This window comes from Calidris pugnax, unplaced genomic scaffold (genome assembly GCF_001431845.1).
Source record: "Calidris pugnax isolate Ruff unplaced genomic scaffold, ASM143184v1 scaffold9, whole genome shotgun sequence".
Classification (NCBI taxonomy): domain Eukaryota; kingdom Metazoa; phylum Chordata; class Aves; order Charadriiformes; family Scolopacidae; genus Calidris; species Calidris pugnax.
This window is the reverse complement of record NW_015090778.1, coordinates 5,574,898-5,598,090: the sequence shown is the minus strand read 5'-3', so window position 1 is coordinate 5,598,090 and position 23,193 is coordinate 5,574,898. Positions and strand designations below refer to the sequence as shown.

The following is a 23,193-nucleotide window of genomic DNA, read 5'->3' as shown; positions in this document are numbered from 1 at the left end:
AATACAGAATCACAGAATCATAGAATGGTTTGGTTTGGAAGGGACCTTAAAGATCATCGAGTTCTGACTCCCTGCCCTGGGCAGGGACACCTCCCACCAGACCAGGTTGCTCAAAGCCCCGTCCAGCCTGGCCTTGAACCCCTCCAGGAATGGGGCAGCCACAGCTTCTCTGGGCAACCTGTTCCAGTGCCTCACCACCCTCACAGCAAAGAATTTCTTTCTGGTATCTCATCTAAATCTCCCTCTTCCAGTTTGAAGCCATTACCCCTCATCCTGTCAGAACATGCCTTTGTAAAAAGTCCCTCTCCAGCTTTCCTGTAGCCCCCAGGCGCTGCACAGTTATTAACAGTGTTAAGGAGGGTATTTCTGGCTGGTGCATCCACTGGTGCAAACCTGGAGGTGCCTTTTTTCCCCTGCAGAAGATGAAGCGGGACCTGGTGGCCCAAGAGGACTGTGTGCTGAAGCTGAACCGGGCACTCAAGGATGCTGAGCACAGCTGCAGTGCTGTGCAGAACAACTTCCAGGAGTACTGCCCTGACCTGCCCCGCCAGAAGCGGGAGGTGCAGCTCCTCAATGATCGCTACCACGCTGTTGCGGACCAGCTGGATCAGCGGTGAGGAGCTATGGCCTCATCTCTTCTCCTCTTAGCTAACATGGACCAGCTTTAGTCAGAGTCCCAAGAGTATCTTCTTCCTTGCAGGACCCTGATCCTGACCACTCTGCTGTAATACTGGGGACCCGGTCTGTCCTGCTGTGTAGTTGCCCCCTTCCTATGCACAGCAGAGGCTTTGAGCTTCCAGATCGCTGGGAGAAGGTGGTCTTAAGTAGCTGATGTTGGCCTTTGCCCAACCCAATGACCCAACCCAGAGAGACCCGGGTGCTTAACACTTCTCACAGGCATTGCTGCTGGTTGCCTGCCTTTTTCCTTCTCTCATCTCCCAGGTTGTGTTCAGGCTGTGGTAGCAAACGTGATATGCAGAGAGTTTTGCTCGCCACTCAGGGACCAGTTATCACCCTCTTGGTTTTGTTATCTCAGTGTTTGTTGTGGTGACATTCTCACCATAGTGTTTTTTTGAGAACTTGCACGTGAAGCTTTGCCCTTCCCCTTAATGTTCCTGTTCACCTTTGTGCTGTGCAGAGAGAAGACCCTCAGAAATATCAGTCTCACCTACCAGCAGTTCCAAAACTCCAATGAGAACCTGATGTTCTGGATGAACAACCTACCGAAGCACCAAGTGAAGACCACTGATGGGCCAAGCCAGATCAATTACAAGCTGCAGGCACAGAAAGTGAGTTCCAGGGCAAGCCTCGTGACACGTAAAGTCACAGGGATGGGGGAATTTGCTTGTGAACACTATGCAAAAGAGTACCAGCCAACTCCTGGTTGTGTGCTTCACCCATCACATTGAACGAGCTAGAACAAAGAAAATGATGGTTTGCAGCCCACAGATAACGTATCTTGCCCTGCTGCGTTCACCTACATCGCTGGTGTCCTCATCTATGCTGGTCACCCCCAGGGTGATATCCTCTCCATGGAGGGGACACAGTCAGATCCTGGAAGACTGCACCTTGTGCTGAGATGTTGCTCCTGGGCCCTGCATCTTTCTCTCCTTGAGCAGATCCTAAGCTCAAGATGATGAGATGTGAATGCCTCTATGTTGGCTGGTATTTGTCTCATGATAAACCAGCGAGGCAGGTCCTGGCCTGGATTTAGAGATCATCTAAAGCCCAGGAGGCTTTCCTAAATGTCCTCCTCTTCTCACCTTTCCTTCGGTACCAGGCTGAGTTACTGCTCTTGCCTGCAAGAGTATTGCTGGATTCCTGTATCTCAATCTGTCCTTAACATCCTGTGTCTCTCCTGCAGAGGCTGGTGGAGGAGATTGAAAGCAAGGAGCCGGAGAAGAACGCAGTGGTCAGACTATCCCGGAACGTGCAGTCCACCCTCAATGTATGGCTGAGTTTTCCCATGTAGCATTCCCTTAGTGTCTCGTTCGAGAGATCCCCAAATGATTCTTCTGTTTCTGCTCTGAACAGGACTATGAGCTCCAAGCAGGCAAATACAGCTCTTCTCTGGACCCTTCCCTGACTGACTTTGCTGCAAAGAGGCTGCGTGTGACCCCCCTACAAGAAAGCATCCAGGCCCAGGTAAAGTGTTAGGATGAAGGTGTAGAAACAGTTGTCTAGCTCCTTACCCAAGCCCCATGTGCTCTGCAAGGCCTTAATCCACTCTTACAGCCACAGCTGATCATGGTCCTCATCCCAAGGACAAATGTCATCAGGGACCTCTTTGTCCACGGGGCAAAGCAGCATGTGAGATCCAGAATTAGGGCTGTGCCTGGTACCTTTGGTTGAGATTGCTGGTGATGCCTCCTTACCATATTGTGTGTGAAGATAAGACTTACAGGGCAGGTGTGTGGGCCTGCACAGGCATCCTTGATGTTCTCCTCCAAACCCTTTTATTTACACATTTTCTGCATTTGGGATCCGCAAGATTAGATTGTTTGTTTTGTGAGATCTCCCTTGAGATTTGGGTATGACTTGGTACTTAAATATAAAACAGGTCTCTGTGTAGAAACAGCTCTACTTCCAGAAGAATCCAATGTTTTTTCTAGGAGTGGGTTTAGAGGTGTTCAAACCTTTGTCTCTTTGCAGAAACACAGCAAAGAGCAGGTCATTTCCCCCCTTTCTGAGTATTGCTGCTGAATGGTGGTTTTATGTCACATTTTCTCTGTATTTGGGGACCTGTTTTAGTAGTGCCTTAAAGACTGATTTCCATCTACCTGGGCAGAAGGGGTGAGCAGGTCCTGGGGCCAAGACTGAGCCAGAGGTCCCATGTGCTCTTCCCAGTTACACCCCAGTTCTCCTGCATCACCCTGGGCTGTTTGCCACCTGCCATCCATGCGTGGCCCAAGGTGAATTTGGAAGTCTGGATCCTGTGTAGGCTAGCAGGCATCAACAGGCATTCAAGAAAAGGGGACAGGATCTCCTACATGAGTCCTTAGACTGTCTCTCTCTAGAAAGTTGGATGTGAGGACACTAATCTCTGGAATAGTGCAGTACACCAAGTGCATTCGGGTGAAAGGAGGGGTGGGAGACCTGTGTCAGGGTGAGGGGGACAAGGCTCTCACCACTGTTTCTTTTTCAGGAAAATGATGTAACCAAACTCTACATGGAGCTGGCAGCAGAAAACAAACAGCAGCTCAGCCGGCTGGAGTTTGCCAAGAAGATTGTTGAGAAGGTACCAGCTAACATCTCATGGCAATATAGGGGTACTCGAGTTTGGGGGTTGAAATGATCTTTCCAAAGCTGTTAGGAATAAGCTCAGCCTGGCATCCCCTCACCCCTCCTGGATTCTCCACTTCCAGATGTAAGGAAGGACAGGAATGGAAACCCCTGTGAGAAAAAGACCACAAGTAACCACAGTTTCACTGACACTGATCTTAGGTTGTGACTTTCATCACCTTTGTGTGCCCTCAACTCTTTACTAAAGCTGTAGTTTATGCTAGGAAAAAAGATTAGGGCCCTTAAGCCCTGTTCTCAGCTGTGTCTAATTGATGTTCACAGACTGAGAATATCAGATTCGTCTCTGGATGTGGCTGGAATTTAGTGCTCACAACCTTCTGGAAACATGTCAAAGCAATAAGACTTTTATGCCTTTCTAGGGCTTGATTCACCTGTAGGAAAGGTCTCTGGTCTGGGTGACTTCCAGTGTGCTCAGGAAGGACAAGAGATTAAACTGGGGTGCTCTGTGATGCTACCATGAGCCAGCTGTTTGAGGTGGTGCGAATGTGTCCTCATTTGCCATTTGCAAACAGCCTAATTTGGAGTCTCCCTGGGGATTCTGTACCAGCTCTGTCTCCTACCATGCCTTGTCATGGAAAAGGGCTCTGCACCAGCTTCACAGAGTGACTTGATTTCCCTGCCTTTTTTTTTTTTTTTAATTCCTTTTTGTTTTTCCCTTGCAGAAGGAAGTGCATGAGGACATTCAAGCTGTACATGAGCAAACCCAGCAATCTGAAAACAAAGCCACAAGAAGCAGGGAATCTGAGGGTTTGAAATCACAGCTGGAGGAGGAAAGGAGGAAAGTGGCCAAGACTGAAGAGGACCTGGAGGAACACAGAAACAAGCTGCTAATATTGAAGACTCAGAAGCCGATTGAAAGAGTGGAAGAAAAGGAGGTGATAGAGTATTACAGAGACCCACAGGTGGAGAGCAACCTGTCTAAGATGGCACAGCAGATTGAAGAGGAAGGCAAAAAGAGGCAGAGCCTGCAAGAAAACATTGAAATGATGAGCCAGAAGCTTGCCCAAATGGAGAGCGAGAAGAAGGCCGTTCCAGCCCAACTCCTCACCAAAGAGATCACAAAAATTGAGAAAGATCCAAGCCTGGATAGCCAAGCAGCCAGTCTTCGTCAGGAGATCAAACGTCTCCAGGAGGAAAGCTTGGCCGCTGCTTCTGAACTTGAGCAGCGTAAGAGAGAGCTGCACATGCTGGAGAGAAAGCAGCCCAACATCCGAGAGAAAGTTGTGGTGAAGGAGCTGATCAAACTGGAGAAAAACCCAGAAATGCTGAAGTCCGTTAGGACCCTTCAGCTACAAATTGATGAGGAATCCTTCAAGAGGAAGTCTGCAGAAGAAGCAATAGTGAAGGTGAAGAACAAGATTGAGGAGGTGGAAAGACTAATTGAAACAGCAGAACCCAAAATTATTGTTAAGGAGGTGAAGCAGGTAGAGCAGGACCCAGAGTTATTGCGAGAGTTTTCCAAGCTTAAAAGTCTGATTGAAGAAGAGAAGAGCAAGAACCTGATGCTCACAGGTGAGCTGGGGGAGCTGCAGAACCAGTACAGTATTGCAGAGAAGCAAAAACCAAGGGTAGAGGTTAAAGAGAGGGTCAATGAGATTTTTCTGGTGGATCCAGAAACGGAGCGGCAAATTGCACACCTGAAAAGGGAACTGCAGGAAGTTACCCTGAAAAGGACAAAGATTGACAGTGAAGTGGAAGAGGCCTTAGCAGAGCTCAATGTCCTCAGGTCACAGAAGCCAGTAGTGGAGCTGAAGGAGGTTATAGAGGAGGTGGTGAAACATGAGAAGAATCCAGAGATTCTTAGAGAAATTGACAGGCTGAAACAACAGCTCAATGAACTAGTGAACACCAATGGCAGGACCCAAGAGCAGCTCATTAGGCTGCAGGGTGAGAGGGATGAATGGAAGAGGGAGCGGTCCAAGGTGGAAACCAAGCTGGTCAACAAGGAGGTCATCCGGTATGAGAACGACCCACTCTTGGAAAAAGAAGCTGATCGCCTCCGTCAAGAGGTGCGTAGCATGTCTCAAAAGAGGAGAGCTGCAGAGGATGCAATCTATGACTTGCAGAATAAATACATGCTACTGGAGAGGCGAAAGCCAGAGGAAAAGGTAGTTGTTCAAGAGGTGATACTGACTCAAAAGGATCCAAAGCTCCGAGATGAGCACAACAGGCTGAGCCGCAGTCTGGATGAGGAGGTGAGCAACCGGCGTCGTCTGGAACGTGACGTGCAACAGGTTCGTGCACTGGTGGAAGAGCAAGAGAAGTTGCTCAACTTTCAGGAGGATCGAAGCAAGAGGCTTGCACTGGAGAAAGAGATGAGACAAATCACGTTGCGAATAAAGGAGCTGGAGGAGAGCCCAGCCCCAGTGCAAGAAAAGATCATTATGGAAGAAGTGGTCAAGTTGGAGAAGGATCCAGTCCTGGAACAGTCTGCCAGCAACCTGCGCTTGGAGCTGGACCGTGAGAAGATGGAGGTGCTGAACCTGCAGAGAGAATGCAAGAACCTGCAGATGCAAGTTGATGTCCTGCAGAAAACAAAATCCCAGGAGAAGACCATCTACAAGGAGGTGATTCGAGTGGAAAAGGACAGAGCACTGGAGAGTGAACGTGCACGCATCTGGGAGCTGCTGAACAGGGAGAGAGGAGCCAAGCAAAAGGCAGAGGAGGAGGTACGGCGGCTCAGGGAGAAGATCGAGAGAGCTGAAGGCATGAAAAGGACATGGGCTCGCGAAGAGACAGAGCTGCAGAAAGCCAGGAACCTGGCCATCCAGGAGAGAGCCAACTTGGAGAGTGAACTGCGGGAGCTGGAGAGGCAGAAGCAGCAGAAAGTCCTCTTCCTTCGGGAGGAATCCAAACTGCTCAACCAACGGACTGAGAACGACAGGCAGAAGAAGAAGCAGCTGGAACATGAGTTTTCCCTGCTGGAGGCAGACATCCTTAGAGAGAAGGACCAGATCTACAACAAGGAGAGGTTCATTCGAGATCTCCAGTCAAGGGTCAACCGGGAAGAAATCAATCACGAGACCCAGATGAGAGAGACGAACCTCTCCACCAAGATCTCTATTTTGGACCCCGACACGGGGAAGGATATGTCCCCTTACGAGGCCTATAAGAGAGGTATCATAGACAGAGGCCAGTACATCCAGCTGCAAGAGCTGGAGTGCGACTGGGAGGAAGTCACCACCCTGGGCCCAAATGGTGAAGTCTCACTTCTCCTTGACAAGAAAAGTGGGAAGCAGTACTCCATCGATGATGCGCTAAGGCTGAGGAGGATCACAAAGGAGGAGTACCAGCTGTACCGGGATGGCAAGATTCCCATCTCTGAATTTGCCTTGCTGGTGGCTGGGGAAACCAAGCCTCCCCCATCCCTCTCTATTGGCTCTATCATCTCCAAATCCCCACTCTCATCACCCACCACCCACCAAACCCAAAGCTTCTTCCCCCCAGCCTCCCAGAAAGGCTTCTGTGATGACACATCCCCCATCGCCGGCGTGTATGACACCACCACTGACACCAAGTACAACATCAAGACTGCTGTTGCGAAGAAGCTGCTTGATCCTATGACGGCTCAGAAGCTCCTGGAAGCCCAGGCTGCCACGGGGGGCATCATAGACCTCATTTCTCGGGACCGTTTCTCAGTCCACAAGGCAATCGAGAGGGGGCTGATTGACAGGACCTACATGCAGAGACTGCTCAATGCCCAGAAAGCTTTCACGGGGATTGAGGACCCGGTGACCAAGCGAAGGTTGTCTGTGGGGGAAGCACTTCAGAAGGGATGGATGACCAGAGACAGCGCTTTCCCCTACCTGGAGGTCCAGCATCTAACCGGAGGGCTCATCGATCCCAAGAAAACCGGTCGTATCCCCGTGCTGGAAGCTGCCCAGACAGGGATGATAACAGGCGACCTGGCCAACAGGCTCCAGGATGAGTCCAACTATGAAAAGGATCTCATCGACCCTGTCACTAAAGAGAAGATAAATTACAAGGAGGCCATGGCCCTCTGCCAGAAGGATTCGCTGAGCAGCCTCCTGCTGCTCCCAGCCGCCTCGGAGGGCTATCAGCGGTACCACCAAGCGAGCCGTTCCCCCAGGCTCTCCCGGTTCAGGCATTGAGTGGATTCAGGCACGTTCTGGATCTGGTTCCTTCAGGAGTTCATCCCTACGAAACACCTCTCCCCGTGGAGGCAGCAGCGATCACAGGAACGGAGCGTCTGGCAATCAGGACTGCATACTCTTCTGTCTTAGCTATCTGCTTCCCAACGCAGCTCGGCCGTGTGAGGGAGGAAAGCGTGATCGTGGAAGGGCCTGAGACACCAGGGTCCCCACTGTCCCCCCGGGGGCTGCTGTGACAGCAAAGGGGGGGTTGATTGCGAGAACTCCACTAGCAGTCGGTTAAACGCGGTTATGCCCAGAAAAGGGGGGAGAGCCAGTGTTGGGTCATTCTTCTGCATGCAATAAAGATAGAAAGTGTGTGTCTCTGTGGCTGTGTTGTCTCTGCAGGCTCAGGCTCCAAAGCGACCAAAGGCAGGACTCGTCCTCCCCCCCCATGCAATCCTATGCCCCGCAGCCCAATCTACAAAGGGTTTGCAGGGTCTTGCTCCCCCCAGTCTCACAGCGCTGAACCCCCCCACATTTCTTTCCACATGAAGTCCATATTTTTGCAGATTTGGTTGAATCATCATCCCTGGAGTTATGTAAAAGACCGGTAGATGTTGGTGCTGAGGGATGTGGTTTAGTGGTGGTTTTGGCAGTGTTGAGTTAATGGTTAGACTCAATGATCTTAAAGGTCTCTTCCAACTTAGATGATTCTATGATTCTAAAACTGAAAACCAACGGGACTTTGCTTCCTGGTCATTTGGACACCTTTGAAAGAGGGACTTGGTTGCCCTACAGCCCTTGGCCTTGGCTGCAGGAGCCACCCAGCAGTACTGGGAAATCTGCACTTGCTATTTCTTTAGGTGAGCTTTCCCTCCTCTGTGTAACTTCCACTGCTTGGCCCTTGCTGAAATGAGCAAGTCTCATCTCCCAGATGTTCTTCTCTAGTATCTGCTCCCCTGCAGAGCATCCTCTGGCTTTGCAGGAAAAGAAAAATGACTTTCTATTGATATGAGCCCCTCTTCCTCCTTTCCTGAGGGTTCTTTTAGCTGATTGGGAACTCCAGCAGACCCAAAATAATCTGTGAGGGTAGAAGTTTTCTCCCCTTCCTTCCCCCATCAAAGCAGGAGCATAGCCTCTATTTCTGTATAGCCTAGATGGGATTTGAACCCTGGGCTCCAAGAAGAAATTGTTCCTGTGTTGGCAAGCTCAGCACAAGGGCAGGTCCCATTATCTTCCTTCTGGTACATAGTGGTCAGCATTAACGTTCTGAGTCCAGCTGTAGAAACACCAAGTTTCCAGTCCAAGATCTGCCCAGGCTCTGTCCCATGCTCTGCAGGGTCTCTGTTTACTGTCAGGCCCATGGCTGGTGTCTGTGGCCACCTCAGCTGCCACGATCAATACGGGCCAACTTGTTGGTTTGCAATAGGATAAACTCTTGCACGCACCCCAGAGCATCCATTCCCAGCATGTTTCCTCTGGGTAGAGCACTGCTGGTGGTGCACCCCCCACCATCTGGTCTGGACCAGCAGCAAGGGCTGGAGCTGGGCTGTGATGGATCAGAGACCACATCAGAAGAGGAACCCCAGCCTGGCCTCCTGCCAGTGCAAGCCCAACAGCCCTGGGAGCACAGGAGCACAGCCAGGTGAGCATCACGTCCCAGTGCAACCAAGGAGACCTGGATCAGCATGGTTCCCAGCAGTCCTTGGGTCCCAGCTCTTCAAAGCTGCATGTGGCAGCCTTGCTGTGCTTTGGCTTTGTTCCCCCTCAGCTGGGTGAAAGCAGGGAGCATCCATCAGCAACAGGTCCTTTCCTGCAGCTGGGCTCTGCCAGAGGGGTGAGTTTGCCATCAGCCTTCCCCTCGCCCGGCTCCGTGGGGCAGGGTGCTGGGCTCTAGGGCCGCCCTCCTCCCGGCTGCTCCCCATGCAAAGTAGGTAAAACCATGCTTATTTTTAAACCCCTACGATGTTCACGGGGTAACTCTTTCCTGAAGTGCTGGTTAAACAGTTTTGGGGAGTGCTCTGTAACTAAGGAACTCGGAGTTCTGGTAATCAGTTAATCATTTTGGATAAAGTGCTCCCTAATTGCCTGGTGGGAGGTATTTACCTAGGGGGGGTGAAGGCGTTAAGAGGCAATTAGGCAGGTGAGTTGTCTGGCTGGCTGAGCAGTCTCCCTTGAAGGCTGGTCTGCTTTTTGCTTCTGGAGAGAAAAGTACTAAAAAAATCCTTTTCTTTGCTGTCAAATGGTCCTCATCTGCAGAAAGCAGCTCGTATCGTGTCCTCTTGACATGCCCATTGGAAGCACCACAAAGCCATGAGGCTTCCTATGGGTTGTGAGTTGCTCAGGAGGAGCTTTTCCTCCCTTCTCGGGTGCAGGACGATGGTGCTGCATCGCAGCTTTCCCAAAGCAGTTATTTCAATACAGTTGCTGTTGGTTCCCTTTTCTGGCAGTGGGGTTGGGTCATAAATGTTTGAAATTCAGGCTGTTGCTTCATTTTGTCAGGCTAGATGAGCTGTAGTATTTTTATTTATGTTTCTGGACTGGATGAATGTCCTAGGTTTTTATTTCTTAATGCAGATTTTAAAAAAAAAAAACCAAACCAACCAACAAACTCTTCTGCAAACAGTTTGGTCCAACACAGGCATTTGTTTGCAGAGGCCGAACAACGGAGCATTGTACAGAATGAATTGACTTTAAAACACGTATGCAAAGGCAGGGAAATGATTCTGATAGCAGAATTCATCCGTGTCTCAGAAAGGCGCTCCTGCGAGCTGGGTGCTGTCATTCAGAGACGGTGAGATGCTGCAGGACTTCAAGTTTCCTGCCACGTGGCTCTGGATGCTGCTGTGTGAGCCCAGCTGCCTGCTCTCCCCTGCTCCCCCAGCAAACCAGCCCTCCCAAACGCGAGCAGGGCTGCTTTTTCCAGGCAGCCACTCCAGCCTGACTCCCAACAACAGCTCCAGAAGCAAAACAACCCCCCACTCACCCCAAAAAACCTGATCTGTGCAAATTGCAGAGGCAAGCGAGCTCCCCAGGTCCCAGCAGCTTCTAAACCTGCAGCCTGGATGGAGGGAGGTGAGCAGCAGGTCCCAGGGTTTCGCTGGTGGGGGTCTGTCAGGACAGACTGTCCTGCGTCACTCGCCCCATGGGCCACACCAGACAATAAACACCAAGGTCCCTGAACAAATGACAAGCCTTTATTTTTTTCTGTATGAAAGAAAAAAAATGAAGATGGCAAAACCACACCAAAAAGCTTGTGCCAATTCTCCAAACATTTGAACAGCAAAAACATTTCCAAGACAATGAAGTGAAGGAAACAGCAGCACAGTGGACAAGGGAAAGGCAGTGTTTCAGCTGTTACTATTTCCAGCCAATATTCAACAAGTGCTTTAAGCTACCCGGATCTTTTGGCTTCTTGGTCCCAGCTGAGGCACACATTAAGATATCTGATAGTGCTCTTCAGTTTGTGACAGAGAAGAACGACAGCTCTGTTAAACAGCTCAAGTTAAACAGCTCCAGATTTTGGTAAGGGCAGTGAAGGGCTGAGCAGAGAAGCACTCGCCCACACAAGTGGAGCTCCAGCACACCCTGGTGTCAGAAACTGCCACCAGCAGACCTGGGGATGCTCCTGTGTGGAGAGACAGAAGTCACTGTGTGTTACCTTAGTTCACTGACTAACGCAAGGACAACCTTCTGAAAGATACCCTCTCATCTACATTTCAGTGTCAAAACAGCTCTGCTGGCTGTAACCCAGACAAACTTTCCCCCAGCAACAGGCTGTGAGTCTCTAAATGCAAGAATGTCCCCCCTCCAGGCTCCTCGGGAGATGTGAGACCCTGGGTCCCAGCCAGCCCCTGCTCAGTGCCCAAAGTCAGATCTTCACCGATAGCCGGAGGTGTAAACTCGTGGGGAGAGCTGAGTCTGCTCATCTGCAGTGTCCCTGCAGTGCACGTTGCTCTTCAGGGCTCTGAGGGCTTCTCCGGACAAAGTACTGGTGACTGAGGGCTGCCTTGGCTGAGATGCGCCTGTTGGGATCGTACAGGAGCAATTGCTGCCAAGAAAAAAACCCAGCAGATTTAGGCTTTTAAAAAACAAACGATGGATTGCACCTGCCCGTGGCTGGGCCCAGATGCAGACATTGGTCCTGCATTTTCCCCTCTCTGGGCTTCAGGAGTAACTGCAGCTGAAGTTGCTGTGGGGATTATTCTAGAGGGGTTTTTTGACCCTCAATGCAGTGGTTTCCTAGAGGAACCTGCACTGACAGCTCCACTTCAGAGCCAGGACTGAGTCCTATTTGATGATTCGGTGTTTCTACAACGGCAGAGATATGAGCATCAGAGCTGGATTAGCTAATGCACTTCTGGGTAGATCAGTCCCAAATATCCCTATTCTTTGCCCAGTTTGAAAAGGTCTTATCTGTCCCCGGGTCTTGTTCTGAGCCCTCACTCACCACCAGTAGGTCTCTACCGTCTTGATCCAAGTTGGGAACAATTTCCTTCATCTCCTTCCTTGCCCATCGGGGAAATTCCCTCTTGTAGTCGGGCAGCTGGGTCACCCCGGGCCAGGTCACCTCGGTGGGAGTGCCCAGGGTGCGAAAGATCCGGAACAGCTGATCGATCTCAGAGTCCCCTGGAAATAAGGGCTTCCTGGTCACCTAGGGGGAAAAAAAAAAAAGAGCCAGTTCCCACCTTTCCATCAGCTGTGTGCCCTGCTTCCCACTGCAAGCAACCCTTTGTCCCAGCAGATGCAAACAACTGCACTGAATGGGAAGTGACAATGCAGCCATTCTGCCTGGCAGTGGTTGGGGAGGTCACAGGTGGGTGTCTGCTTGTCTCCAGCTCCTCTCCATGGCTCTGTGCTCCCCTGAGGCTGTCCCTCTCTCAGCCAGTCCCTTATTCCTCTCTGTCTCCAGTTTCCTAACACTCACTCTTGCAGGATTAGTCCTCTCCCCGCCTCCTCGCCCAGGCTCTGCTGATCTGCAGCTCGGGGGCTTTGGGAGCTAAGGGTAGTGCTATTACACTGCAGGGATAACAAAAGCTCGTCAAAGTGGAGCACGGACCCCTAGAAGATCCACTTTGCCATGCTATGAAGTGCTAGTTCTCTGCAGCCCACTGCAGGAACATCTGCAAGGCAGTCATCTCCTCCCGCAATCAGAATACTGCAGCAACAAGACTGAAGTTATCCCTTCTGCAAGGAGAGCCATCGCACTCTATGTATCTGTGACTGCAGCGGGACTACAGAGGCTTCTTTGCCCTCTGCCAGACCCCCAAGGGTGGCAGATTTCCTTTGGAGCCCACAGCTAAGGGTCAGCTAACCCTCAGGGTGGACTTTCCGTACTACACAGCACAGGGTGGGACCACAGTATCACAGCTGTTCTGCATCTTGTCCCTCCTTCCCCACTTCCCATTGCAGCTGCATCCTCCCTGCTCATTAAAGAAACTATTTAAACCCATTCTACCATTTCTGCAAAGATGCAGCCGACGCTCCAGATGTCCACTGCAGTTGAATAGTATTTGCATCCCAGCAGTATTTCAGGGGCTCGGTACCACAGAGTCACCACCTGGTAAGGAACCAACAAACAAGCTTTTTCCAGTTTCCCTGGGTGAAACTAGAGGCGTGGAATCCTCTCTTCTCAGGAGTAATGCAGCAACTGTACAAATCAGAGTGTGCCAAGGCGATGCTCAGTTAACAAACACCTTAGCGACAACAAGATTGGGATTAACAGGTGATTCCTCAAAAGGACAGGCATGAATAAATAAATATACTCTATGCAGAGAAGGTGACAGGACAAGGGGTAATGGTTTTAAATTGGAAGAGGGGAGATTTAGATTAGATACCAGAAAGAAATTCTTTACTGTGAGGGTGGTGAGACCCTGGAACAGGTTGCCCAGAGAAGCTGTGGCTGCCCCATCCCTGGAGGGGTTCAAGGCCAGGCTGGATGGGGCTTTGAGCAACCTGCCCAGGGCAGGGGGGTTGGAACTGGATGATCTTTAAGGTCCCTTCCAACTCTGACCATTATATGATTCTATGATAAGGTGGGAACCCAGCTTGCAGGCAGGCTAGGGTAGAAGCAGTGAGCGCACTTTGTGGGGACATGAGGTAACCCCTTAGCTGTGGGTTAGGTTAAGAGCATGTGCTTGGGCCCAGCTGTGCCACAGCTATGGACAAGTAACTTGTGATGCTGCTGTTCACTCACTACAGGTTTTGTATCCCTCTCTCAGGGAGCAGGGAGTCTCAACAATACCTCATGAGTGTATGTGCGCAGGGGGATTCCAAAAGCTCTTGCCAGTCCAAAATCAGCCAGCTTGATTGCTCCTGCTTCGTTAATCAGCAAGTTCTGCGGCTTCAAGTCCCTGTGGATGACTCTGTGCGAATGGCAGAAGCTCACACCCTGCAGCAGCTGGAAAAGGTAATTCTAAGGAGAGAAGAGGTTTCAGACAAAGCCACAATGAAATCACTTGGAAGGCTTAACCATGAGAACCAACACGCTTTGGATCATTTACAGGCCTGAATGGGAAAAGAGACCTTGCTATAATGCAACACCAGACTTGTGAGCCACTCAGCGAGATGGGCTGGAGAGCCTGGAAACAGCTGGGAAATAAATGTGCTGAGCAAGAGTGCTGTGAGGTTTTCCCAGCTGAAACGTTTTTGATCTGAGAGGCTGAATGCCACCAGCCAAGGATGAATCTCTTCCAGAAGCAGCCTGGGTAAGGGCAGCTCAGTGCTGGCTCTGCCCAGCAGAAGGCAGCAAGGAGACATGCTCTCTGCCCTGCCTGTTGGCACTCCTTCCACACTGTACCTTGACCAAGCTTAAAGGAAGCTCTCCAGTTTGGGCTGAGTCTATGTATTTTTTCAGGTCCTGAGTCAGATACTCAAACACTAGATAGAGCTTCTTGTGGCTGTGTATGACATCCAGGAGCCTGCAAAAGAAGTGCAAGCGCTCCCTTTAGTATCTTTCACACCTTCTCCAGACCTTTGCAAATACACAAATATCCCTCCTCTCACAGCTGCCCCTGCTCTGTGAATCCTTTGGGGCAGAGAAGCAGATATAAAAGCAGCATCTAGTGTAGGGCAGCAGCAGCTTGGACCAGCTTGTGTTGCTGGTTGCAGTGCTGTGGGCTATTGCTGCAAACCAGGGAAGTGCAAGCGATTCCTGCATTTTCCTGTTTATTTTGTTCCCATATGTGCAGTCAGGGAAGGACAGGAAAACCCCTCTTCCTGCCTGTACCCGCAGATCCCCCAGTAGGGCCTCATCAATGAGCTGGTGGGGAAGGTCCATCCAGGTCTTACCTGACTATGTTGGGGTGCTTTAGCTCCTTCAGCAGTGAGATTTCTCGGATCGCGGTGCTGGGGACACCCTCACCTGCCTCCCTGCAGCAGAGACAGGCTGTATATGGCACCCCATCCCCTAGTGGGATCACACAGCCCACCAGGGCCCTGTGTCCCTTCTCCCTTCCATTGTACCCCACCGCCTTCCCAGGGGAGGGTCTCTCACACCTAGTGCCCCAGTTTTGGGATGGAATTTAATGTGGGGTGGGCTGGGGTGAGGCAGGGGGAAATGGTGCCATGGGAAAGGAGAGAGAGAGGGGGGTGCGAGACTGCAGACTCTGGGGCAGAGCTTGTTTGGTTGCACCTGAGGGCACATTTGGAGAAGAAACAATGGGGTTTAAATTCCCAAGCCTCACTTTTTGGAGGTGGGGGAGATGAAAGCTCTTCACCCCTCAGGCAGCCGCCTGCCCCATCCAGAGGGGCCACCATGGAGCGGCAGTCCCACCACCATGGCCTCTGGTCCACACTGGCACCCCTTATTGTGGAGACAGCCCAGGACCAACCCAGGGGAATGGTAGTAAGATTTTATCTGCTCAGTGCCCAGCCTGGAGGGACTGACATCAGCCCTGGTGGGAGGCCAAGCCTCACCAGGCCCCACCACCATACATGCCCCTGAGGGAGAGGCCACCTCCCAAAATGGTGGCTACTTCTCCTTGCTCTGGGCCATGGCGCCAGGGTCAGGTAGCGCTGGGTCAGGCCCTAGCTGCTTTCACGAGCCAATAGAGACATTTTTTCCCCTCATGTTTTTCACTTTTTTGAGCCTCTCGCATCATTTTGGACACTGAGCTGGTGTGGAGGGCCTTCCTGCTCACTCCCATGGCAGGGCTGGCGCACTGCTGGGCTCAGCTGGCGGCCATCTCCTCACAGATGGCACCGCTGGCCCCAGAGGAGCCATTTGCCTTCTCCTCCCCGCTTTTCATTTCAGCACCCTGTTGCCACCATGCCAAGGAGGCAGTCGGCCTGGCATCATGGTGGGCTGGGTGGACACCGAGCTGGGCCATGTCATGGCAGCCCCAGGGTCAGGGTTTTGCCCCACTCACGAGTCCAGGCGGATTTTCTTGAGGGCCACCAGCTGCCCTGTGCGCTTGTTGCGAGCCTTGTACACCACGCCATAGGTTCCCTCCCCGATCTTCCCCAACTTCTGAAACACCTCCTGGAAGGTGTCCATGGCGCTGCTGCGGCCTGGTGATGGCAGCAGGGGTGGCTGGTACCACTTTCTGAGGAGAAAAAAAGGAAAGGGAGGGAAAATAAGCCAATATGCGGAAGGTGTTGGTTCTCCTTCTGTGTCCCCTGAGCTGCTTTCAGGGTCTGGCTCTCCCTTTGCTGCTCCCTTAGAACAGGAAGCCCTGAACTGGGGGCGGGCAGAGCTGCCTGAGGGTTTTGGGAGTGTCTGGGGCTCTTTGGGTAGACAAAAGGGCCAAACACACCGTACACCCGCCACCCAGGACTGGTTGGTTGTAACCCATGTGGGAAATAAGCTAAGTTTTGCTTCAGCTTATTGATGTATCATTGTTAGTGTGATAGTACTAACAAAGAAGCCTTAGTAATAGTAGAGTCTAATAAATTGTATCCAATTAATCCCCAGAAATGCCCTTGGTCTGTCAAAGGATCCTTGTTCACAGAGCGTTATCTAGGTGAAGAGAAACAAACTGGAACATGGCCTTCAACACAAAAACCCAAAGGGTAGGGGTGTATCAATAAGGCCAAAGAAACCAGTCTGGTAAATCTGCCAAGTAGATGGTAGCAAAGACTCTGAAATAACGTGTAGCATAATCAACTAATCAAAGGCATGTTTAGGATAATGATTTCGTAGAATAGGTGTATGTGTGCCTTATATGGGAAAAAATGCAAAATAAACCTGTTATAGATCAAGCGGCCGGGAAGAATGTGAGCTCCAACTTCTCAGCCAATGAGAAGGGAGACAGAAACTCAAGCGGCCGGGATAAAGGTATAAAATACCTGAAAGCTAAAAGATCATCGTGCATCTATTTTTGGTGCACCCGATTCAGCGCTGTTTCGTATTAATAAATTATTATTTTTTTAACCTTTGCTTTGGTGACTTTGTCCTCTTTAAATTCTAAGATGTGAGTCGGTGTTTCTCACACCCAGGTTGTGCTGTGTTCTAGCCAAAGCAAAAATCGAGCAAAATGGAGGTAAAGAGTGTGCTTTGGGCCTGCGGGAAAGGCAACAGGGACCGCCCAGGGCCAAGGGAAGCTCTGCAGCTCTGTTTGTACAGTGCCTGGCATCAAGGGGATGTGGTGTGTCATTAGGGTTCCTGGGACACAGTCAGGTCAAACACACAGCAGAAATGGTTTTTTTTTTTTTTTCCTGTCTTGCACAATTGTCCCTTGAACCTCCCCACTGTGGGCTGCGCTGCTTTGTCAGCCTTTTGGAAGATGTCCTTTGTGGGGGGGTGGGGGAATTAATCATTGACTCGACAGCTGACAGAAAACACGATTAAAAAAAATATTATGCATCGTGGCACCAGGAAAGGTAGAGCCACAGGGACTGTCTTCTGGAAGACTCAGGGGCTCCATGTCTCTGGGTGGGCAGAGCAGGACATGGCAGCTCACCGGCTGCATGGATCCGCAGTGCAGACCACAACTTTTAAGTGACCTAAAAAGGACTGATTGGCATTGCTGAAAGGCATTGCTGAGCCACCATCTCAAAATGTTTTTAAAATTATCCTGTGTGGTTGCTCTGTGGCTGAAGAGGGATCCACACAGCCACAGCAAAGTCCTGTGTGGTACTCTGGTGGCTTGTGAAGGTTGAGTTTGCACTGACGTCTCCATCCGGAGTCATTGCTAAACTTGCTCTCCTCTTCCTGGCTGGTTGGGTTTGTGGATATTTTTTTCATAGTACTTGTAGAAACCCGGTATTCTGGATATTCCCAGTCCTGGTATCTTGGATATTCCCAACTCCCTGGCAAACCTCACCATTTGGTTAAAATTTAAGCACAGGGAGGAAGGTAGAGCAGAGGGGAGATGAGGTATAAACACAAACACATCATGACAGACTCATCGTCTCTTACAAAACCAGGTTAAAATCTGAGCTCTTGAGATCATGTTTTTGGACTTGGGCTGAACAGAGCGTGCACTGAGGCAGGGCTTTTGGCTCTCTGGAACTGCATGAAGAAAAACATAAAGCTAAACTATGATTAAAGATTATAGCAAGCACTGTAATTACTGAGCCATCTCAGGCCTTTGAATCAAGCCTGCCAGTAACAGGGGACTTTGCCAATACCTGTTGCATTTTGATCTGCTGCTGTGTATTGCATGGCTTCAGTTCTTAATTTCTGAACATTTCACCAGAGAATCTGAGCAAAAAGCAGAAACGGCTGCAAGTGGCTGGGGGATCCAGGTCCATGAATTCCTATAGCACAGAAGAGGCTTGTCTCTCTTGCACTAACATTTTATTCTCATCTTACAGGAGTGATTTTCTTTTTGTTGGTGGTTTAATGCTGCCGGGTGGGCCTGGTACCATGTTCTCAAACCAGAGCAGTTCTGACGTTAACTTCGTCTCCTCCTCTTGCAACTTTTTAAAAGCCAAGCACTTCCTTACACACCCAGCACTTAGGAAAAGGGGGAACATTGCATATCGCTAAACTTTCTTACATCATCCATGGGGTTTCTGCAGGGCCTAATGCATTTGCCTTAGCAACAAACAAAGAGGGTTTTAATCAATAGAAGACAGACTGCCATCTCTTTTCATCTTTATTTAGGAAAATATCAATCAAAACCTTCAGATGCTTCAAAAAAACAGTGATTTAAGGTCTCCTAAATTCAGTTGTGTCAAAGAAGAGAGTCAAGTGGTGGTTCTCAGGGCACTGCAAATATTTATTTTAGAACTAAAGTAAATCCCTCCCCTTGGACATCAGCTCCTGAAAACCCGAAGAGGCAGGTGCTACTGAAAATAGTGACTCTTTGTTCTTCCTCTTTCTTTGTTGGTCAGCCCAGCTATGTGAGTGTTTTGCCAGCAATGCTCCTGTGTGGCAGCTGAGTCACAGTAACCAAACACATGCACTCATGGACCCGCGCGGCTAACGAACTTTGCACTAATGCCCTTTACCTCCCATCTGCCCAAGGCCCAGTAGCCCACTGCACTTTGGTAGCACGCATGGGTGTGAGCTGTTTAACTCGAGCTTCAGAGACTTCTCCTTTTTCTGACATCTCCAAGCCTTGTGTTACAAAAGGACCCTGTAACTCAAGTGCTCCCCTTCTTTCACCACCCTTTTAAGCAAACACCAAACCTGCTTCCCAGAGCTATTTTCAGTGATGACACCTGGCATGAATGGGGCAACCCACAGTCACATACCGGCTCACAGTCTTCAAGTGTTTCCCTGCTTACTGACTTGACTTTGCGATTTGCATCGGAAAAAAAGCAGTTTGTTGCAAACCCACCTTCTAAATTTTTTAACATATTCGTTGCAAATGGCAGCGCAAGGATCAGCCTATGGCTGGTCTCAGAGCTGCTGTCAGGACGTGCTGTTTCCCATCCACTCCTGCCTCTCATTGAAGTATTTCCTCTGCTCCTGTATGGCTTGTTCCAGCAAAGGCACATTCATCCCTTCCACGCAGGTCAATATTCGTGCCTTTACCACGGGACCCTCACCTGGGAATATAAGCAGGAAGCTTCTGTAGAAAGAAAAACACAGGGAACAGCCCAGAGGCAAACAGAGAGGTTCCATCGGGCAGCATATGGCTCCAGCTGGGCAAATAACTGTAGCCTGAGAATTTGCAGGAGACCGGACTGGCCACGTGCCTCCACTGAGGTGAGCAGCAGGCCCGGGAGCAGGTTAATTCAGTGACGTGCTTTCCCTCTGCCCTGTTGGCTACAAGATGCTGGTGACTGACGCTGTGCTCTCCTGGCACTGGGGAATGCTGAGCCCAGGACACGGTGCCTGCCATGCAACATCTGTCTACTTCACAGCTGGATGAAGTTTGGTTTTCCCTGTCTAAAAAGCATCCGGGATGGGTCTAAGGTCATTTCTGAATGCCTCTGTGCACACAAGAAGAGGACAGGACAAAACTGGGCTTAGAAGAGGGTCAATGATGACTATAACCAAGAGCTCGTCGGTGGCATTCAAATGGCAACAAGGAGCGGTACAAAAGGGGCCAAACCTCTGTGACTCAGCCACCATCTCAGCCAGCCCCTCTTCCACCCCTGCAAAATGCAGCCAACTCCCTCCTAGGCTGTGATGATCAAAATACCTTTCTAAAGGAATTTTGCAGCAGTTGGCTTAGCAGGTCACTGACCTGATGCCATGTGCAGGTGGCTTTCCACTTGCCACTATCAAGGGCACGAATGCGAATGCTTGTTATCAGGTGTGGCTAAGACAACACTTGAGATTTGCTTCACAACCCCATGGCCCAGCCCGGATCAGTTCCCCACGCAAACCACTGTGCAGCTGGAGTAATGCTCAGGGCACCCCAGGAGAGGACAACAGGGTGCCCTGCGTGACAGGGCCTGCATTCCTCACGCCCCGTGTCTGAGGGCAGGGATATAATTAGAGCCTTTCAAGGATGGCAAAGACCAACCCAGCCAGCTTGCAATGAGGTATTGCTGCAATCAGCCACGTTTGGAGTGAAGATGATGTGGTGGCTGGCAATGATGCCAGAAGGCTTCAGCACAGGTTTCACAAGCTCAGCGATGCTGCTGAGGCACTTCTTGTTTGTAATGAAATCCGTGCCAGAGCGCCAGATTTTCACCAAGATAAGGGTGGCTCTTCTCATGGTCAACAAGGAGAGATGGGCTGCTTCTACTTTCAATCACACGCTCGTGTGATCAGAGGCAGCCATGGGAGATGAACCTGCCTTGGCCAACGCTAACCTCAGTGACAGTGTGTCTCACCATGCGCCCAGGGAGCCACGAAGGAGCTGATGAACCATGAACAGCAGCAAAAGGCACTGGTTCTCGGAGTATTTACCTTCCCTGTGTTCAGCCTCTCCCAGGACCATGTAGCGAGATCCCAGCTGGGCTTGGAATGGCTCCACAAACTTGGTGTCGACACAGACCTGGTACTGAGCTGAGCTGTGCTGAGCAGTGAGAATGGCTTTGGACTGGGCCAGGTCGTAGCTGCATAACCTGGGAACGATTGACTTGGGAAGCTCAACAATTATAAACAAAGGGAGGGGAGGGTCAGCCAGTGAAGGAAAGGCCTGGCTTGTAAGGAAAGTGGGGTACCCTTCTCACCTGCCAAACGTCCTCAGCGCCTCCCCCTCTGGGATTGAGCTGTTGATCTCCCACGGGAAGTAATAGACACCAGCACTGGGCAGCATCTCTGACAACCACCACTGGGCCTGCAGTAAAGTGAAAGATCTGAGTTCATGCCACCCCAGTACCTGGCATAAAGAGGGGCTACCTTCCCCTCCTGCAACCCAACATGAACAGCAATAGGCAGCCCACCAGACTGTCCAGGTCACCCCCAGACTATGGATGGATTGAGAAAGGTGAAGGAAGTGGGAAAAACGGTGATTGAGAACTTCAGAGAGTGTGAGGGACTGAATTGCAGGAACAGACCCAGCTGCTGGGGTGACGGGGTACCACGCAGCAAGATTTGAGGTATGATCCCGAGTGTGTTCTCATGCTGCAGGATAAGAAATTCTGGCAGTGTCTGATCCAGCAGCTGGAGAACAATTCCTTGGATACAAGCCAGCTGGGTTTCATCAGTATCTAGTAGGGATCAGAAGATAGTGATGAGTGAGAATGATTCACCCTGAGACAAGACTCAGGTGGGACCTCCTGGGAACTCCAGGCCTGGGACAGCCAGGCCAGTCACAGTGCAACGCAGGCACAGAAGCAGGAATGCAGGGCAGTTTCGACAAGGTTTTAATTCTGCCCAGCTAGTGCCGTAGCCAGGCTGTTGGCTGTGCCACAAAGTGGTTTCTTTTTGGTATCATTTTCCCTCAGATCTGCCTTGCAGGGTATCTGTGTTCAGCAAGTTTCCATGCTCCTTTTACTGCTTTTCTCTCTGGTTTCTTGCCCCGCTGGGGAGGACCACCAAGTGCACAATGGCCACAAGCAGAGAGGCTTGTAAATCAGCCAAGTGGGGCCACCCCAACAGGTTCGGGGACCCCCAACGCTGATTATACAGCATTGGGGATGCACTGAGCTGGAGCCCTGTGGCTTTAATGCCTGGTTCCCCTTGCCCACCTCACACTGCTAGGGGCTGTGAAACCCCTCTGGCAGTGACAGAGGTGGAAATGCAGCTCCCTGCACCTCCACCCTCCACCACACCTCACCCAGGTTCAATTCTGCACCGCCCGAGCGGGGCCAAGGCTGTCCTGCATCCCTCAAGTTGTGCTCCCCAATCACTCTGCGCAGCAGGAGGGGATCGGCCAGGAATGCCAGACACTCAATGTGCATTTAATGATTTAATGCCATTTTAAGAGCCATGTGCTCATTCCATGCACCGTTTAATGCAAGTGCAGCCTCAGCAGTGTGGTACCTGCAGACTGAATGCACCGTTGGCCCCAAGTACAGTGCATTAAATACAGATTTAGTGCACTACCTAAATGCAGTATTTAATGTGTGATGAAACAGAGCATGCTATATGGGCACTTAATGAACTGTTTATTTACAGAATCACAGAATCATCATGGTTGGAAAGGATCTCTGAGATCACTGAGTCCAACCACACACACACACAAAAAAACCCCTATAATCTCGGCCACTGGAGCATGCCCTGAAGTGCCACATCTACATGTTTCTTAAATCCCTCCAGGGATGGTGACTCCACCACCTCCCTGGGCAGGCTGTTCCAGTGCCTGACCACTCTTTCAGTAAAATAATTATTCCTAATATCTGATCTAAACCTCCCCTGCTGCGACTTCAGACTTCAACCACTTCCCTGGGCAGCCCATTCCAGTGCTCAATAACCCTTTCAAGGTAAAAATTTTTTCTGATATCTAACGTGAACTTCCCCTGGTGCAACTTGAGGCTGTTTCCTCTAGTCCTGTCGCCTGTGACTTGGGAGAAGAGACCAACCCCCCCCGGCTACACCCTCCTTTTGGGGAGTTGTAGAGAGAAGTTGTGCAGTTGTAGAGGTTGTACCGTTGTAGCAGTAAAGGTTCTGGTGACTGAACTCTTAAATGCCTGGCTGCCGATACATGTCACACGTGCAGTCCCAGTGTGGTATTTAACGCCAGCCCCAAAGGCAGCCCGTTACCTTCCTGCAGGCTCAGCCCCAGCAGCGACACCCTATGTGTTTATTTAGGGACCCCCCTCACAGGGCACTGGCGGGCGGGGTAGGCCTTTAAGCGCGGAGTTCAAGGCACCGCTTGCCGGCACGGCCCAACGCACCATTTTAAAGCACCACATCCATCCTGCCCGCCCTCCTCTTCCTCCCGCAGCTGCCGCCCGCACAATTTAAAGCGCCATTTCGCCCCGGCCGCCGCCCAGTCCCGCTCCGATCCTCACCGCCCTCCGCAGGGTAAGCGGCGCTCACGTGCTCGCCGGTGCGTAGCGA

General features: G+C 50.8%; 3 protein-coding genes across 4 annotated transcripts in view; 1 reads left to right on the top strand and 2 right to left on the bottom strand.

Annotated features, from left to right (window-relative positions):
• Window positions 1-7,766, top strand: part of EVPL (envoplakin) — a 42,004-nt gene extending 34,238 nt beyond the window's left edge. Inside the window, exons 17-22 of the mRNA XM_014954065.1 lie at window positions 420-613; window positions 1,139-1,289; window positions 1,865-1,948; window positions 2,035-2,145; window positions 3,146-3,238; window positions 3,966-7,766. Of these exons, the coding sequence (XP_014809551.1) occupies window positions 420-613; window positions 1,139-1,289; window positions 1,865-1,948; window positions 2,035-2,145; window positions 3,146-3,238; window positions 3,966-7,415 (4,083 nt within the window). The 3' untranslated portion in view covers window positions 7,416-7,766. The remainder of the gene's footprint in view (window positions 1-419; window positions 614-1,138; window positions 1,290-1,864; window positions 1,949-2,034; window positions 2,146-3,145; window positions 3,239-3,965) is intronic.
• Window positions 7,767-10,648: 2,882 nt separating this feature from the next.
• On the bottom strand, window positions 10,649-15,894 carry CDK3 (cyclin-dependent kinase 3). Its single transcript, XM_014952247.1, has 7 exons — window positions 15,767-15,894; window positions 14,688-14,768; window positions 14,197-14,317; window positions 13,642-13,812; window positions 12,856-12,957; window positions 11,848-12,051; window positions 10,649-11,448 (listed from the first exon to the last, which is right to left on the bottom strand). Exons 1-7 carry the CDS (start codon window positions 15,892-15,894, stop codon window positions 11,323-11,325), a joined length of 933 nt encoding a protein of 310 aa, XP_014807733.1. The 3' UTR covers window positions 10,649-11,322.
• A 2,322-nt stretch (window positions 15,895-18,216) lies between these two features.
• On the bottom strand, window positions 18,217-23,189 carry TEN1 (TEN1 CST complex subunit). 2 transcript variants are annotated; one of them, XM_014952272.1, is made up of 4 exons: window positions 23,145-23,189; window positions 20,919-21,025; window positions 20,653-20,810; window positions 18,217-19,337 (listed from the first exon to the last, which is right to left on the bottom strand). In XM_014952272.1, the coding sequence occupies exons 2-4, from the start codon at window positions 21,002-21,004 to the stop codon at window positions 19,201-19,203; spliced, it is 381 nt and encodes a 126-aa protein (XP_014807758.1). In that variant the 5' UTR covers window positions 21,005-21,025; window positions 23,145-23,189; the 3' UTR covers window positions 18,217-19,200. The 2 variants fall into 2 exon arrangements, with proteins under 2 accessions (XP_014807758.1, XP_014807748.1); XM_014952262.1 differs by having other exon boundaries at window positions 23,028-23,156.
• Between the last annotated feature and the right edge of the window lie 4 nt (window positions 23,190-23,193).

What these genes read in the sequence shown, in the direction of transcription:
- TEN1 (XM_014952262.1), bottom strand. An exon ending in GCGCTGAGGACGTTTGGCAG is followed by an intron (nt 20,811 to 20,918) that starts GTGAGAAGGGTA and finishes AATCGTTCCCAG; the next exon opens with GTTATGCAGCTACGACCTGG. An exon ending in AGAGGCTGAACACAGGGAAG is followed by an intron (nt 19,338 to 20,652) that starts GTAAATACTCCG and finishes TTATATTCCCAG; the next exon opens with GTGAGGGTCCCGTGGTAAAG.
- CDK3 (XM_014952247.1), bottom strand. Translation starts at nt 15,894, where the DNA reads ATGGACACCTTCCAGGAGGTGTTTCAGAAGTTGGGGAAGATCGGGGAG. An exon ending in AAGAAAATCCGCCTGGACTC is followed by an intron (nt 14,769 to 15,766) that starts GTGAGTGGGGCA and finishes TCTCTGCTGCAG; the next exon opens with GGAGGCAGGTGAGGGTGTCC. An exon ending in GCTGCATCTTTGCAGAAATG is followed by an intron (nt 12,052 to 12,855) that starts GTAGAATGGGTT and finishes TTTTCCCCCTAG; the next exon opens with GTGACCAGGAAGCCCTTATT.